The following is a 13658-nucleotide window of genomic DNA, read 5'->3' as shown; positions in this document are numbered from 1 at the left end:
CAGGCTTGGCTGTGCACACAGGATTTCCGCCGGAAGTGCACAGGGGCCGGAGAAGCTTGCAAAGTCGCGGTTCCCAGCAATGCAGCCCAGCGAGGTGAGGCAAGGACTTACCTCCACCAAACTTGGGCTGAAGAGTCACTGGACTGTGGGGGTCACTTGGACGGTGTCGCTGGATTCGAGGGACCTCGCTCGTCGTGCTGAGAGGAGACCCAAGGGACCGGAGATGCAGCTTTTTGGTGCCTGCGGTTGCAGGGGGAAGATTCCGTCGACCCACGGGAGATTTCTTCGGAGCTTCTGGTGCAGAGAGGAGGCAGACTACCCCCACAGCATGCACAAGCAGGAAAACAGTCGAGAAGGCGGCAGGATCAGCGTTACAGAGTTGCAGTAGTCGTCTTTGCTACTATGTTGCAGGTTTGCAGGCTTCCAGCGCGGTCAGCGGTCGATTCCTTATCAGAAGGTGAAGAGGGAGATGCAGAGGAACTCGGCTGAGCTCATGCATTCGTTATCTACAGTTTCCCCAGAGACAGAGACCCTAAATAGCCAGAAAAGAGGGTTTGGCTACCTAGGAGAGAGGAAAGGCTACTAACACCTGAAGGAGCCTATCACAAGGAGTCTCTGACGTCACCTGGTGGCACTGGCCACTCAGAGCAGTCCAGTGTGCCAGCAGCACCTCTGTTTCCAAGATGGCAGAGGTCTGGAGCACACTGGAGGAGCTCTGGACACCTCCCAGGGGAGGTGCAGGTCAGGGGAGTGGTCACTCCCCTTTCCTTTGTCCAGTTTCGCGCCAGAGCAGGGGCTAAGGGGTCCCTGAACCGGTGTAGACTGGCTTATGCAGAATTGGGCACCTCTGTGCCCAACAAAGCATTTCCAGAGGCTGGGGGAGGCTACTCCTCCCCTGCCTTCACACCATTTTCCAAAGGGAGAGGGTGTCACACCCTCTCTCAGAGGAAGTTCTTTGTTCTGCCATCCTGGGCCAGGCCTGGCTGGACCCCAGGAGGGCAGCTGCCTGTCTGAGGGGTTGGCAGCAGCAGCAGCTGCAGTGAAACCCCATGAAGGGCAGTTTGGCAGTACCAGGGTCTGTGCTACAGACCACTGGGATCATGGGATTGTGCCAACTATGCCAGGATGGCATAGAGGGGGCAATTCCATGATCATAGACATGTTACATGGCCATATTCGGAGTTACCATGGTGAAGCTACATATAGGTAGTGACCTATATGTAGTGCACGCGTGTAATGGTGTCCCCGCACTCACAAAGTTCAGTGAATTGGCTCTGAACAATGTGGGGGCACCTTGGCTAGTGCCAGGGTGCCCTCACACTAAGTAACTTTGCACCTAACCTTTACCAGGTAAAGGTTAGACATATAGGTGACTTATAAGTTACTTAAGTGCAGTGTAAAATGGCTGTGAAATAACGTGGACGTTATTTCACTCAGGCTGCAGTGGCAGGCCTGTGTAAGAATTGTCAGAGCTCCCTATGGGTGGCAAAAGAATTGCTGCAGCCCATAGGGATCTCCTGGAACCCCAATACCCTGGGTACCTTAGTACCATATACTAGGGAATTATAAGGGTGTTCCAGTAAGCCAATGTAAATTGGTAAAATTGGTCACTAGCCTGTTAGTGACAATTTGAAAGTAATGAGAGAGCATAACCACTGAGGTTCTGGTTAGCAGAGCCTCAGTGAGACAGTTAGGCACCACACAGGGAACATATACATGCACACCTATGAGCACTGGGGCCCTGTGTGACAGGGCCCCAGTGACACATACATATAGGCCACAAACTTATGAGCACTGGGGTCCTGACCAGCAGGATCCCAGTGACACATAACAAACATACTGAAAACATAGTGTTTTCACTATGAGCACTGAGGCCTGGCTATCAGGATCCCAGTGAGACAGTGAAAACAGTGACAAACACCCTGACATACACTCACAAACAGGCCAAAAGTGGGGGTAACAAGGCTAGAAAGAGGCTACCTTCTCACACTAACAATAAAAGAGTTCAAGAAGCTTTATTATCTACACCCAATTTAACTTTACAAAAGGCTCTAGAGATTGCCACGAGAATTGAAAGTACCACGTCCTACATGGAACAAATTGCTCTGACAGAGAACAAAATGCAATCTCAACCTCAAGGGGTATTAACTGTTAAAAATAAAAATAAAAAGTCTCTTAAGGGCGAATTTCAACAGAAGAAGAATGCTATCGGTAAACCGGACAGGAAATGTTCTAATAAATTGTTGGAATGCTACAGGTGTGGTAGCACATCACATTTAGGCAATGCCAAAGTATGTCCAGCCGTTGACAAAACATGTGCTAAATGTTTAAAAAAAGGTCATTTCGCTAGAGTCTGCAGACCAGCTAGTAAAGTAAATTTGAGCAAAGTAAACAGATTTGACCAGCAGGGTGAATCATCGTCTAGTGAGGGGGAGGAAGTACTAGTCATCAGAGAATCAGATTTTCTAGTTTGTGAGATGCTTGTACAAGGAGGTAAGAGACCATTCTGTCAAGTTGCGATAAATGGAGTTGGAGTAAGGGTCATGGCAGATTCATGATCGCCATTCACTTTATTAAGTGAAACAAAATGGAATGAGTTATTCATGAACCCTGGTGTATCATTGAGTCATTCCAAGATACACCCTGTGGGATATGAAGGAAAACCTATTGAAGTTTTAGGTGAATTTGATGCTGAACTGAAGTTCAAAAACATGGCTACACAGCGAACTTTATATGTAGCAAAAGAAGAAGCATGTCTTTTAGGTTGGCATGACCAAGGAAGTTTAGGATCCGAATAATCCTGAACAAGTCATTTTAAAATGGAAATATGTTCAAGTATCCACTATAAAATCTAGTAAGTGGGAAGAACTATACCCAGATGTGTTCAATGACAAGTTAGGCTTATTCAAGGGGTTCGCACATGAAATAAAAGGGAGAACGCTCAACCTAAGATACACAAGGTACGAAGGGTGCCGCTGACCTTGAAGGAAGATCTAAAAAAAGAATTAGATAAATTGCGCAAGTGTGATTCGATTGAGCCTACTGAATCCTCTGATTGGGTTGCACCAATAGTGATGGGTAGGAAAGCTAATGGGTCCTTGAGCATGTGTGTAGACTTACGGGACTTGATTGAGCAGATATGGGTGGACCAACACCCTTTGCCAAATATATCAGAAATGTTAACATCCATCAAAAGTGGCAAGATTTTCAGTTTACTTGAGATGACGTCAGCGTCTCACCAAATCAATTTACACTCCAGTTCAAGACATTACATGGCATTCATCACTCCTGAAGGCTTATTCCAATTTAAGCACATGCCTTTTGGGGTGGCATCTGCTTCAGCAGTATTTCAAAGAACTGTCAACAAAATCTTCAAAGGCATTCAAGGGGTGAAAGCCTTTCAGGATGAAATTCTGGTCTATGGAAAAGAGTTGATGCAGCATAATGAAAATTTAACGTTGGTTTTGGATGTGTTAAAAAAAAAGGAACAACACTCAGTTAAAAAAAATGTCAGATTGGTGTGGCATCCATTGACTATTTAGGTTTTGAAATATCCAAAGAGGGTATTAAACCCAAAACCAATCTAGACAAAGCGATAGAAGAGTTTGCATGTCCGGGTGAAAAAGATCAGTTACGATCCTTAATGGGTTCAATTGAGTTCTATGCAAGATTTGTACCAAATTGTTCAGAAATTGTTTTTAACATGAGGAATTTATTGAGAAAAGAAATCGAGATTTATGTGGGATGAACTATGTGAAAAGGAATTTGTTGGAATCAAAAAAGAAATAGCTCAAGCCATTCCCTTGAAACCTTTTGACACCAAGGATCATACAATTATCATGACTGATGCTAGTCAGAAAGGATTAGGTACATTTTTAATGTAGAAAGGGGGCAGGAAGGAGGAGATTGTGGCGTTTGCTTAGAGGAGTTTAAGAGGGGCAGAATCAACCTATTCGATAGTTGAACAGGAAGCCTTAGCCTGTTGGTGGGGTATTACACATTTTAAGCAATATATATGGGGCACACGATTTACTGTGAGGACAGATCATAAACCTCTAGTGCATTTGTTTACAACAAAAAGTGCTGAGAAAGCAACTCCTAGAATCGCTAAATGGCAATAGAGGCTTTGTGACCATAATTTCAAGGTTGAATATATTCCAGGGAGGAAAAATGTACTAGCAGACTGTCTATCAAGGCTGTCAAGTAATGATTCCAGTGATGGTGATGAAGACAACAATGAATTAAGTGATGTAGTTGTGTGTTCTATAGTGGATCATCTAGAGGGTGCTATCTCAGAGCGAGGGTGGAGAGAAGCATGTGAAGCAGCTCAAGAGTATAAAATGCTCATGCAAGGTGTATCACTGGGTGGTACAAATGGGATTTTAGGGACGATCAGGGTAAAAAGTATAAGCATGTTTTCGATCAACTGTCTACAGTGAATGATTTGTTATGTCGTTCAAAATCCTTAGTGGTACCTCAGACTATGAGAAATAAAGTATTGAACTTGGCACATGAATGTCATATAGGGTTGCATGCCATGAAGAGAAGCATGAGGGATAGTTTCTGGTGGTCTGGTCTAGATAATAGTGAGGCGCGTTATGTTAGGGAATGAATGAATTGTGCCATAAGTGACAAGTCTCAGGTAACTATTCCAAGTCCTATTGAGGCAGTCAAATTTCCAGAGAAACCGGGAGTAAACTGGCAATCGATGTTATTGGATCCATGAACATTGCAGGAGGGATTCCAGAATATGGAATAGTTCTTATAGATTATTAAAGTCGTTGGCCAGAACTTAAGTGTGTGAAGGTGTCGAATTACGCTAATATAATTAAATGGTTAGAGCGTGTTTTTGCAAGAGAAGGTATCCCTGGTGAGATTCTTACGGTCATTGGTAGTCAATTCCCGTCAGAACAATTTGAGAAGTTTTTAGCTTTCATTGGCATAAAACATACTAAAACATCTTTGTATCATCCAAGAAGTAATGGGCTTGTGGGGAGGTTTAACAACGGTTTAAAAGACAACATACAGTTGTCCAAGGCAAGCGGGTTAAATTGTAAGTCCAAATTAGAAAAACTGTAGTGGGCTGTACGTACTACAAATAATGTTGACACGCAGGTATCTCCTTCTGTTTTGTTATGTGGACGTGTCTCTACCTCTAAATTGATCAGGGAATGGATGGGACAGTTTGAAATTTCTAGGAAGAAAATGGAAGATGTAATAAGGAGAAGAGAAGATGCCCAAAAGAAGTATGTTCAGTCTCCTCCCTTGGTGAGAGACCAGAGACTCACAATTGACGTGGGGGGTGATGTAAGGGTCAAGGGTCCAAAATTATATCCAAAGGACAATCCAGGTTTTTTGAAAGGAGAAAAATAGTGCAAGTAAAAGATCTTGTCGTAAAACTGGATGATGGAAAATGGTGGAATAAGGATAAGATTTCTATCTCCAAATCTCTGGGACTTGGAAAAAGTGGAAATGCTAATAACACAGAGAACAATGAGCCCAAAGAGCCCACAAGATCTCTCAGTAGGCCAAAGAAGTGAGATGATTATAATATGAATTAATATAATGTTAAATTAATGTAGTGCTTATATAAGGTTTTAGTGTGTTTAGGTCTCATTTTATGGCTATGTATACTTTTTTGTTATCTTTTGCTATTTTGATGTTTATAACTATTAAGGGGAAGATGTGCTGGGTAGTGTACCCTCTGCTCTGAGCACACTGTGGCTGGGGCACTCTGGGCTGTGATGTGAGGCTGGGATGTTGAGGGGGGATTGGGATGGGGACGGTTACCAGGGAGACAGGAGATCTAGCAAGTGGAGTCATGAGTGCCACCTCCTGCCCTGCAATAAATATCAACTCACCGAGGGGTGACTTCTTAATAGACATAGCGCCTCTCACTCAAACATCAGTGCCATCAGAGGGAGCAAACGCGCTTCGAGGCCAGACCCAACCCTATACTTGCCCCGAATGCTTTCCGTGGCACAGTTTTTCCGAAGTCCAGAGGTCACACTGAAATGGAGGAAGAGCCTTCCCCTAAGCACTTTATCCTTCCAGAAGTTACCCTGCGCAAACCCCAGCAGGCCGGATGCGCGTTCACAGGGAGCGCTATCTCACCCGCTCAGAGTGAAACTAACGCACGGCCGGTTTTACGCGCGGTCAGTGTAGTGTCCAAGCAAACCTGCACCCGCAGAATGCGTGTGAAATGCGGCCCCGGCCCCTAATGTCTCCTGTGAAAACAGCGGAAGAGCCAAAGCATTCCTGAAAATATGCAGGACAAAAAATGTTCGTTTTGAAAAATAAAACAAAATGAAGACACGTACTGCACAACGCCGCCGTCTTCAGTAGCCTGGTCTGTAGCCATGTGACTGTAAGCTGTCACCCAGGTGCTGGACAGTTGTGGGTGCAGTCACACCGAGGGCACCCAGCAGTATGGTTATGCTGCTGCATGACAGGATATAGAATCGATGTACACATTTGAATTCCCTGTGAAATGACTGTTCACGAGTCTGTTTTGGTGAAGCTTCTCTGCGCCTCGCCCGCGCGCGCTTCGGACACAGATAATCCCTCAAGGCCCGCGCGGCCTCTTGCTGTAACCAGACGCATCCTCATTCACCCATCAGCCGGGCACCATCCTCATTCACCCATCAGCCGGGCACCATCCTCATTCACCCATCAGCCGGGCACCATCCTCATTCACTCATCAGCCGGGCACCATCCTCATTCACCCATCAGCCGGGCACCATCCTCATTCACTCATCAGCCGGGCACCATCCTCATTCACCCATCAGCCAGGCACCATCCTCATTCACCCATCAGCCGGGAACCATCCTCATTCACCCATCAGCCGGGCACCATCCTCATTCACCCATCAGCCGGGAACCATCCTCATTCACTCATCAGCCGGGCACCATCCTCATTCACCCATCAGCCGGGCACCATCCTCATTCACTCATCAGCCGGGCACCATCCTCATTCACCCATCAGCCGGGAACCATCCTCATTCACCCATCAGCCGGGCACCATCCTCATTCACCCATCAGCCGGGCACCATCCTCATTCACCCATCAGCCGGGAACCATCCTCATTCACTCATCAGCCGGGCACCATCCTCATTCACTCATCAGCCGGGCACCATCCTCATTCACCCATCAGCCGGGAACCATCCTCATTCACCCATCAGCCGGGCACCATCCTCATTCACCCATCAGCCGGGCACCATCCTCATTCACCCATCAGCCGGGAACCATCCTCATTCACTCATCAGCCGGGCACCATCCTCATTCACTCATCAGCCGGGCACCATCCTCATTCACCCATCAGCCGGGCACTCCAAAATACAGTCCATCAGCCCCCAGCAAACCCGGCGGTAAATAAAGGCCCCTCTTCATCAAAATCCAATATTCATGAAGGACTTCGGAGATAAACGAGTCAATTCTGAAGTCTGAGCCTAAAACTGAAAACAGGTGAATTACCTTTCAACTTATCGTATAATTGTAAATACATATGTCCAAGATTGCTGGCTGAAAACAAATGGAAAAGTGTAATTCCGTCCGAGTGGGTTCACTCATTGCTTGAGTAAAACGTGATTGCTCTTGTGTAGTTTTACAAGTTCAGGCCCAACAGCTGCACCTCCGGTGAGCGCCAACCAGCGTGAGTTACCTTCTTGGCACTTGCTAGGATTATAGGTGAAAAGCGCCACAGCAGGACTGTTACCACAGAGTGAAAGGTGCCACAGCAGGACTGTTACCACAGAGTGAAAGGTGCCACAGCAGGACTGTCACCACAGTGTGAAAGGTGCCACCGCAGGACTGTTACCACAGAGTGAAAGGCGCCACAGCAGGACTGTTACGACAGAGTGAAAGGTGCCACAGGTGCCACAGCAGGACTGTTACCACAGAGTGAAAGGTGCCACAGCAGGACTGTTACCACAGTGTGAAAGGTGCCACAGCAGGACTGTTACCACAGTGTGAAAGGTGCCACAGCAGGACTGTTACCACAGAGTGAAAGGCGCCACAGCAGGACTGTTAACACAGAGTGAAAGACGCCACAGCAGGACTGTTACCACTGTGTGAAAGGCGCCACAGCAGGACTGTTACCACAGAGTGAAAGGCGCCACAGCAGGACTGTTACCACAGAGTGAAAGGCGCCACAGCAGGACTGTTACCACCACGTGAGAGGCGGCACAGCAGGACTGTTACCACAGAGTGAAGGGTGCCACCGCAGGACTGTTACCACAGTGTGAGAGGCGCCACCGCAGGACTGTTACCACAGAGTGAAAGGCGCCACAGCAGGACTGTTACCACAGAGTGAAAGGCGCCACCGCAGGACTGTTACCACAGAGTGAAAGGTGCCACAGCAGGACTGTTACCACAGTGTGAAAGACACCACAGCAGGACTGTTACCACAGAGTGAAAGGTGCCACAGCAGGACTGTTACCACAGTGTGAAAGACACCACAGCAGGACTGTTACCACAGTGTGAAAGGCGCCACAGCAGGACTGTTACCACCGTGTGAAAGGCACCACAGTGAAAGGTGCCACAGGAGGACTGTTACCACAGTGTGAAAGGCGCCACAGCAGGACTGTTACCACAGAGTGGAAGGCGCCACAGCAGGACTGTTACCACAGAGTGGAAGGTGCCACAGCAGGACTGTTACCACAGGGCTGCCCCTTTAAAAGCACTCGAATGACCTCCGAGAGCTCGGGGCTTCACAGGGCGCAGCATCTCTTGTCTGCTACGATGGAAGAGACACATCTCTACAGGACACAGCACAGCTCCAAACTGCCTCAGTTTACAAAGAACAAAGTCAAATTAAAGCTGCGGTTTAAAGAAACTAAAACAAAAGGTGGCTGTTCCTCCTTCTGTCATTCAGTGATGAGCAGAAACGTGATTTTTATAGCAACGTTTATTTCCTGCGAGCCTTAGGTAATAAGTACAGAAGACAGAATCGGCAACGTCTCTGTACAGTTTGGTACAGAACTTCTTTTAAAAAATCTGACTTTGTTAAACTGATTCTAATATATTTTTGCAATAAAATGTAGCTGCTTTTTGGTGTTTAATTTTACACTAGAAAGCCTATCTTTATTCCTCATATTTCAAATATATGATCGATCATTTGAAAGAGCATTGCACCAAGGATTCAGGTGGATTATGGGAAAGGTGATGGTGTGACCATGTATTATACAGAATAAAGTCCCCCCTACTGTACATTATAAAGAGATTGATTACAAGTCACCTTGGGGTTACAGTATATTATAAGGGAATTCTGCCTTTAGCCTCTCTGCTCTCTGTGGTCAAGGAACTCCTCAGAGACTTGCAGCATCCTTATAATGTTAGACAGGGGTGCGTTATTCAATATATAGTCCCTTCCCGGGGTACCAGACACAAAAAATATTTAAACTGGGCAATAACAAAGTCGGCAAGACTTAGATAGAAGAGGCCACAACACACCTCCCCCTCATAAAAATAATGAAATATTCAACAGATCGGAAAACAACAAAACACCCTGATAATCCATCCTTCAAAATTGTGAGTAGCACCCCCTCGAAATAAACAAGACACATTAACAAACATTCATCGCTTAACTTCAATACTCCAATGGGATATAAGATGCTAAACCACAGTTAAACAATACATTCCACAAATTCACAATACGAGTGCACAAATAACTCAAAACTCCCCTGCTCACCCAGCAGAGAACACTGACTACTTGTTCCCTTGCGCGTCACACACACTACAACAGGACCAGCCCGTTGCCTTTCACAACTCAATACTCAACAGGATTGGAGTTTCTTCCACCTCTACTGCACTGAAGTATAACCACGTACCCCCATTGCCATACACCTAAACAGAACCAGGGTCTCACTTACCCTCCACTGCATTGGGGTGTAACCACGTACCCCCATTGCCACACACCTAAACAGAACCAGGATCTCACCTACCCTCCACTGCATTGGGGTGTAAGCATGTAGCCCCATCAGCATTCACTTAAACAGAACCAGGGTCTCACCTACCTTCCACTGCATTGGGGTGCAACCACATGCTCCTATCACCGTATGCTCAAATAGGACCAGGGTTTCTCCTACCCTCTACTGCATTGGGATCTAGCCACTTACCCCATAACATTTGGCCTAAAACACAGCCCCACATCCTTACCCCTGTAGGAAGGATTGGCACATATCACTGGGGGCTACCCCCACCTTAACATTGGACTTAACTCACTGCCCCCACATCCTTAACCTCATAGGAAGGATTGGCACATATCACTGGGGTGTACCCTTTAACATTGGGCTTAACACACTGCCCCCACATCCTTAACCTCATATAAAGGATTGACAAGTCACTGGTGTGTAACCCCCTTAACATTGGTGGGATGTACTCCCCTTAACATTGGGCTTAACCCAATGTCCCCACATCCTCAACCGCATATGAAGGATTGACATCACTGGGATGTACCCCTCTTAATACTGGGGTTAACACACTGCCCCCACATCCTTAACCCCTTAGGAAGGATGGTCAAAACACGATCCCAAACACGGACCAAGATACTAATATCACAACATTAAAATGTCACTCTGCACGTGACTCTAGCATCGAACCTCAAATTATACTTCTCTAAAATCAACCATGGCTTTGAAACTTCAGCCCAATATACACATTCCAAATATGGTAAGTAAAATTTCATGGTAAAATAGCATTAGGGAGCACCTCCCATGCGTAACACAGGTGCCTCGACTCAACAACTTTAAAAGACGTCAGTAACGGCATAACATTTCTCAATTCAATACAGCAATAACAATCAATTTCAGCAGCTGCAAGCATTGTCAGCATAAACATAGCATTCCTCAATTCAACCCAATGCATCTTTAAAATCCGGTATAGCAGCATTGAAAAATACACTGAAGCATGGTATGGTAATGAGTAAAATGCACATGACAGTATATGTAAAGTTAAATTAGTCTCCGTAATATTCAAATACTCCACGCTGGTGAGCGACTTCTCACCCAAATACATTGCCATGGTACATTTCATTTAATTTAAATGCACACACAGTTCTATATCCTCGTACAAAAAAATGGCACACATGCTCTCCACTGCACACAGGCTGTTCCCGTGTGCCAGGTTGGCGCTCTAGTCTTCCTCTCAGAAAGGTTCCTGGAAACGGATCAGGCACCCAATGACCTCTCTTGCAGAATAGGGGGGGAGGAAACTCAGCAACCCAGTCAACAGGAAGACTAACTGTTACACACAATGTGTGCCCTTAAGTGGCTGCTGCGGAGGTTCACTGATCACTCTTTAGATAGTGTTTAAATGCTGACACCGGTTGTTTCCACTACGTTGCCCAATGTTCAGTGCCGTACTTTTTTAACTCTGTACACACGCAGTTCAGCAGACCATTTCCTCAGTATACCCAGTCCATACAAGCAGGTACAACAGGGCTGGCTCCGTGCACAGCTGAGCAGGCCACCGTCTCAATCTGCAGGCCACTGCACTTCCTGTTTGCCTTGAAGTTAAACAGGTCACACGCCCTGTAACTTCTGCTGCGTACAGGCTGTCTGGCTGAAAAGACACTGGTGGGGCTTCCTGGGCGTTCTTCTTCACTTCAATCTTCAGTTTCTTTTGCTTTATAATGTTGTCTTGGATGTTCAATCTCTCTGCTCTTGGTCTTCTTCTGTTGCCCACCAGGAGGAGCATCCTGCCGCTCAGCCCTTCTCACCCTAACTGTCCACTCATCCAGGCACAAACACTGACGACATTCCAACCGTACAGTGACCGCACTCACTGGCCGAGCAGAAGGAACATTAAGGTAGTGGGGAGAATGCATAAGACAGCAAGAGGCCATCACAGTGCTCTTTTAAAACTACTGATGCAGAGGCCGAATGGAGTGTTTTGGCAAACTGCTGCTGCTCAGCAGACAGTAAATCCTAAGGCCTGCTAGAGCCTGGCTGAGTTATGGGATCTTGAAACGATCGCGGCTGGGATGAAAGGCAAACCGAAACCGGAGGAGCGGCCACCATACGCTGTAACAGGAGGAAGCGTGACGTAGTCTGATGGCCAATGTTAGAAATGGGGTCTTTGGTTGACAGTCAGGTTACCCCCTGTTCAAGCAAGGACCCTCACTCTAGTCAGTGTAAAAGAGAATCACCCTCAGCTAACCCCTTCTTACCCCCTTGGTAGCTTGGCAGAGCAGTAGGCTTAACTTCAGAGTGCTAGGTGTAAAGTATTTGTACCAACACACACAGTAACTTAATGAAAACACTACAAAATGACACAACACCAGTTTAGAAAAATAGGAAATATTTATCTAAACAAAACAAGACCAAAACGACAAAAATCCAACATACACAAGTCAAGTTATGAATTTTTAAAGATTAAACTCAAAAATAGCGCTTAGAAACAAAAAATGCTTCGATGAGATGTTAACACGATGTCGTGATGGAGTCGTTCCCAACAAGCCGACACCAGCGGCGCCGGACACGGAGTCGTGTAGACCCCCAAGTACAGTACCTTTGGTGAAGAGTGAAAACAAGCCGATGCGCGAAGTCGGGAATCGCGGCATCTGCGCAAAACGTTGAATCTGTGCACTTCGAGCGGCATCGGTCACGACGTGGTGCGGCGACTTCCACGGAGTCGCGGACTTCAGCGGGGCTGCTGCGGCATCGGGCCTGCGAAGAGCGTCGCGTTCCAGCGAAGGTCACGGCGTCAGGTGCAGGCGGCGTTACCGGATTAAGCAGGGCGTCGGTCCGAAGTCGTCTGAAGTCGATTTCCTTGGATTACACCAGCTTTCCTTTCAAGGGCCCAGGGACTGGATAGGGCACCACTTGTCGGGGCAGGAGCCTCTCCAGGGACTCCAGGTGCTGGCAGAGAGAAGTCTTTGCTGTCCCTGAGACTTCAAACAACAGGAGGCAAGCTCTAACTCAAGCCCTTGGAGATTTCTTCACAAGATGGAAGGCACACAAAGTCCAGTCTTTGCCCTCTTACTTTGGCAGAAGCAGCACTGTAGGAAAGCTCCACAAAGCACAGTCACAGGCAGGGCAGCACTTCTTCCTCAGCTATCAGCTCTTCTCCAGGCAGAGGTTCCTCTTGGTTCCAGAAGTGTTTCTCCAGTCTGTAGATTTGGGTGCCCTTCTTATACCCATTTTAGTCTTTGAAGTCACCTTTCTTCAAAGGGGACTCACACCTACTTGTGAAATCCTGCCTTGCCCAGGCAAGGCCTCAGACACACACCAGGGGGTTGGAGCCGGCATTGTCAAAGGCAGGCACAGTCCTTTCAGATGAGTGTGACCACTCTACCCCTCCCTCCTAGCAGAGATGGCTAATCAGGAAATGCAGGTTACACCCCAGCCCCCTTTGTGTCACTGTCTAGTGCGAGGTGAAAAACAACCCAACTATCAAACTGACCCAGACAGGGAATCCACAAACAAGGCAGAGTCACAGAATCGTTTAAGCAAGAAAATGCTCACTTTCTAAAAGTGGCATTTTGAAACGCACAATCATAAAATCAACTTTATTAAAAGATGTATTTTTTAATTGTGAGTTCAGGGACCCCAAACTCCACATGTCCATCTACTCTCTAGGGGAATCTACACTTTGATCATATTTAAAGGTAGCCCCCATATTATGCTATGAGAGAGACAGGCATTGCAACAGTGAAAAACG

The 13658-nt window shown here is 46.7% G+C and overlaps 1 protein-coding gene across 1 annotated transcript; it reads left to right on the top strand.

Moving 5' to 3' along the window:
* The first annotated feature begins 6490 nt into the window (after positions 1-6490).
* On the top strand, positions 6491-7423 carry LOC138247107 (putative proline-rich protein 21). Its single transcript, XM_069201852.1, has one exon. The coding sequence runs from the start codon at positions 6491-6493 to the stop codon at positions 7421-7423; it is 933 nt and encodes a 310-aa protein (XP_069057953.1).
* The last annotated feature ends 6235 nt before the right edge of the window (positions 7424-13658 follow it).

This window comes from Pleurodeles waltl, chromosome 7 (genome assembly GCF_031143425.1).
Source record: "Pleurodeles waltl isolate 20211129_DDA chromosome 7, aPleWal1.hap1.20221129, whole genome shotgun sequence".
Taxonomy (NCBI): domain Eukaryota; kingdom Metazoa; phylum Chordata; class Amphibia; order Caudata; family Salamandridae; genus Pleurodeles; species Pleurodeles waltl.
Note: the sequence above shows the minus strand (reverse complement) of the source record. Positions and strands in the feature narration are given on the sequence as shown.

Coding starts and splice junctions, on each gene's coding strand:
- LOC138247107 (XM_069201852.1), top strand. CDS start 6,491: ATGACTGTTCACGAGTCTGTTTTGGTGAAGCTTCTCTGCGCCTCGCCC.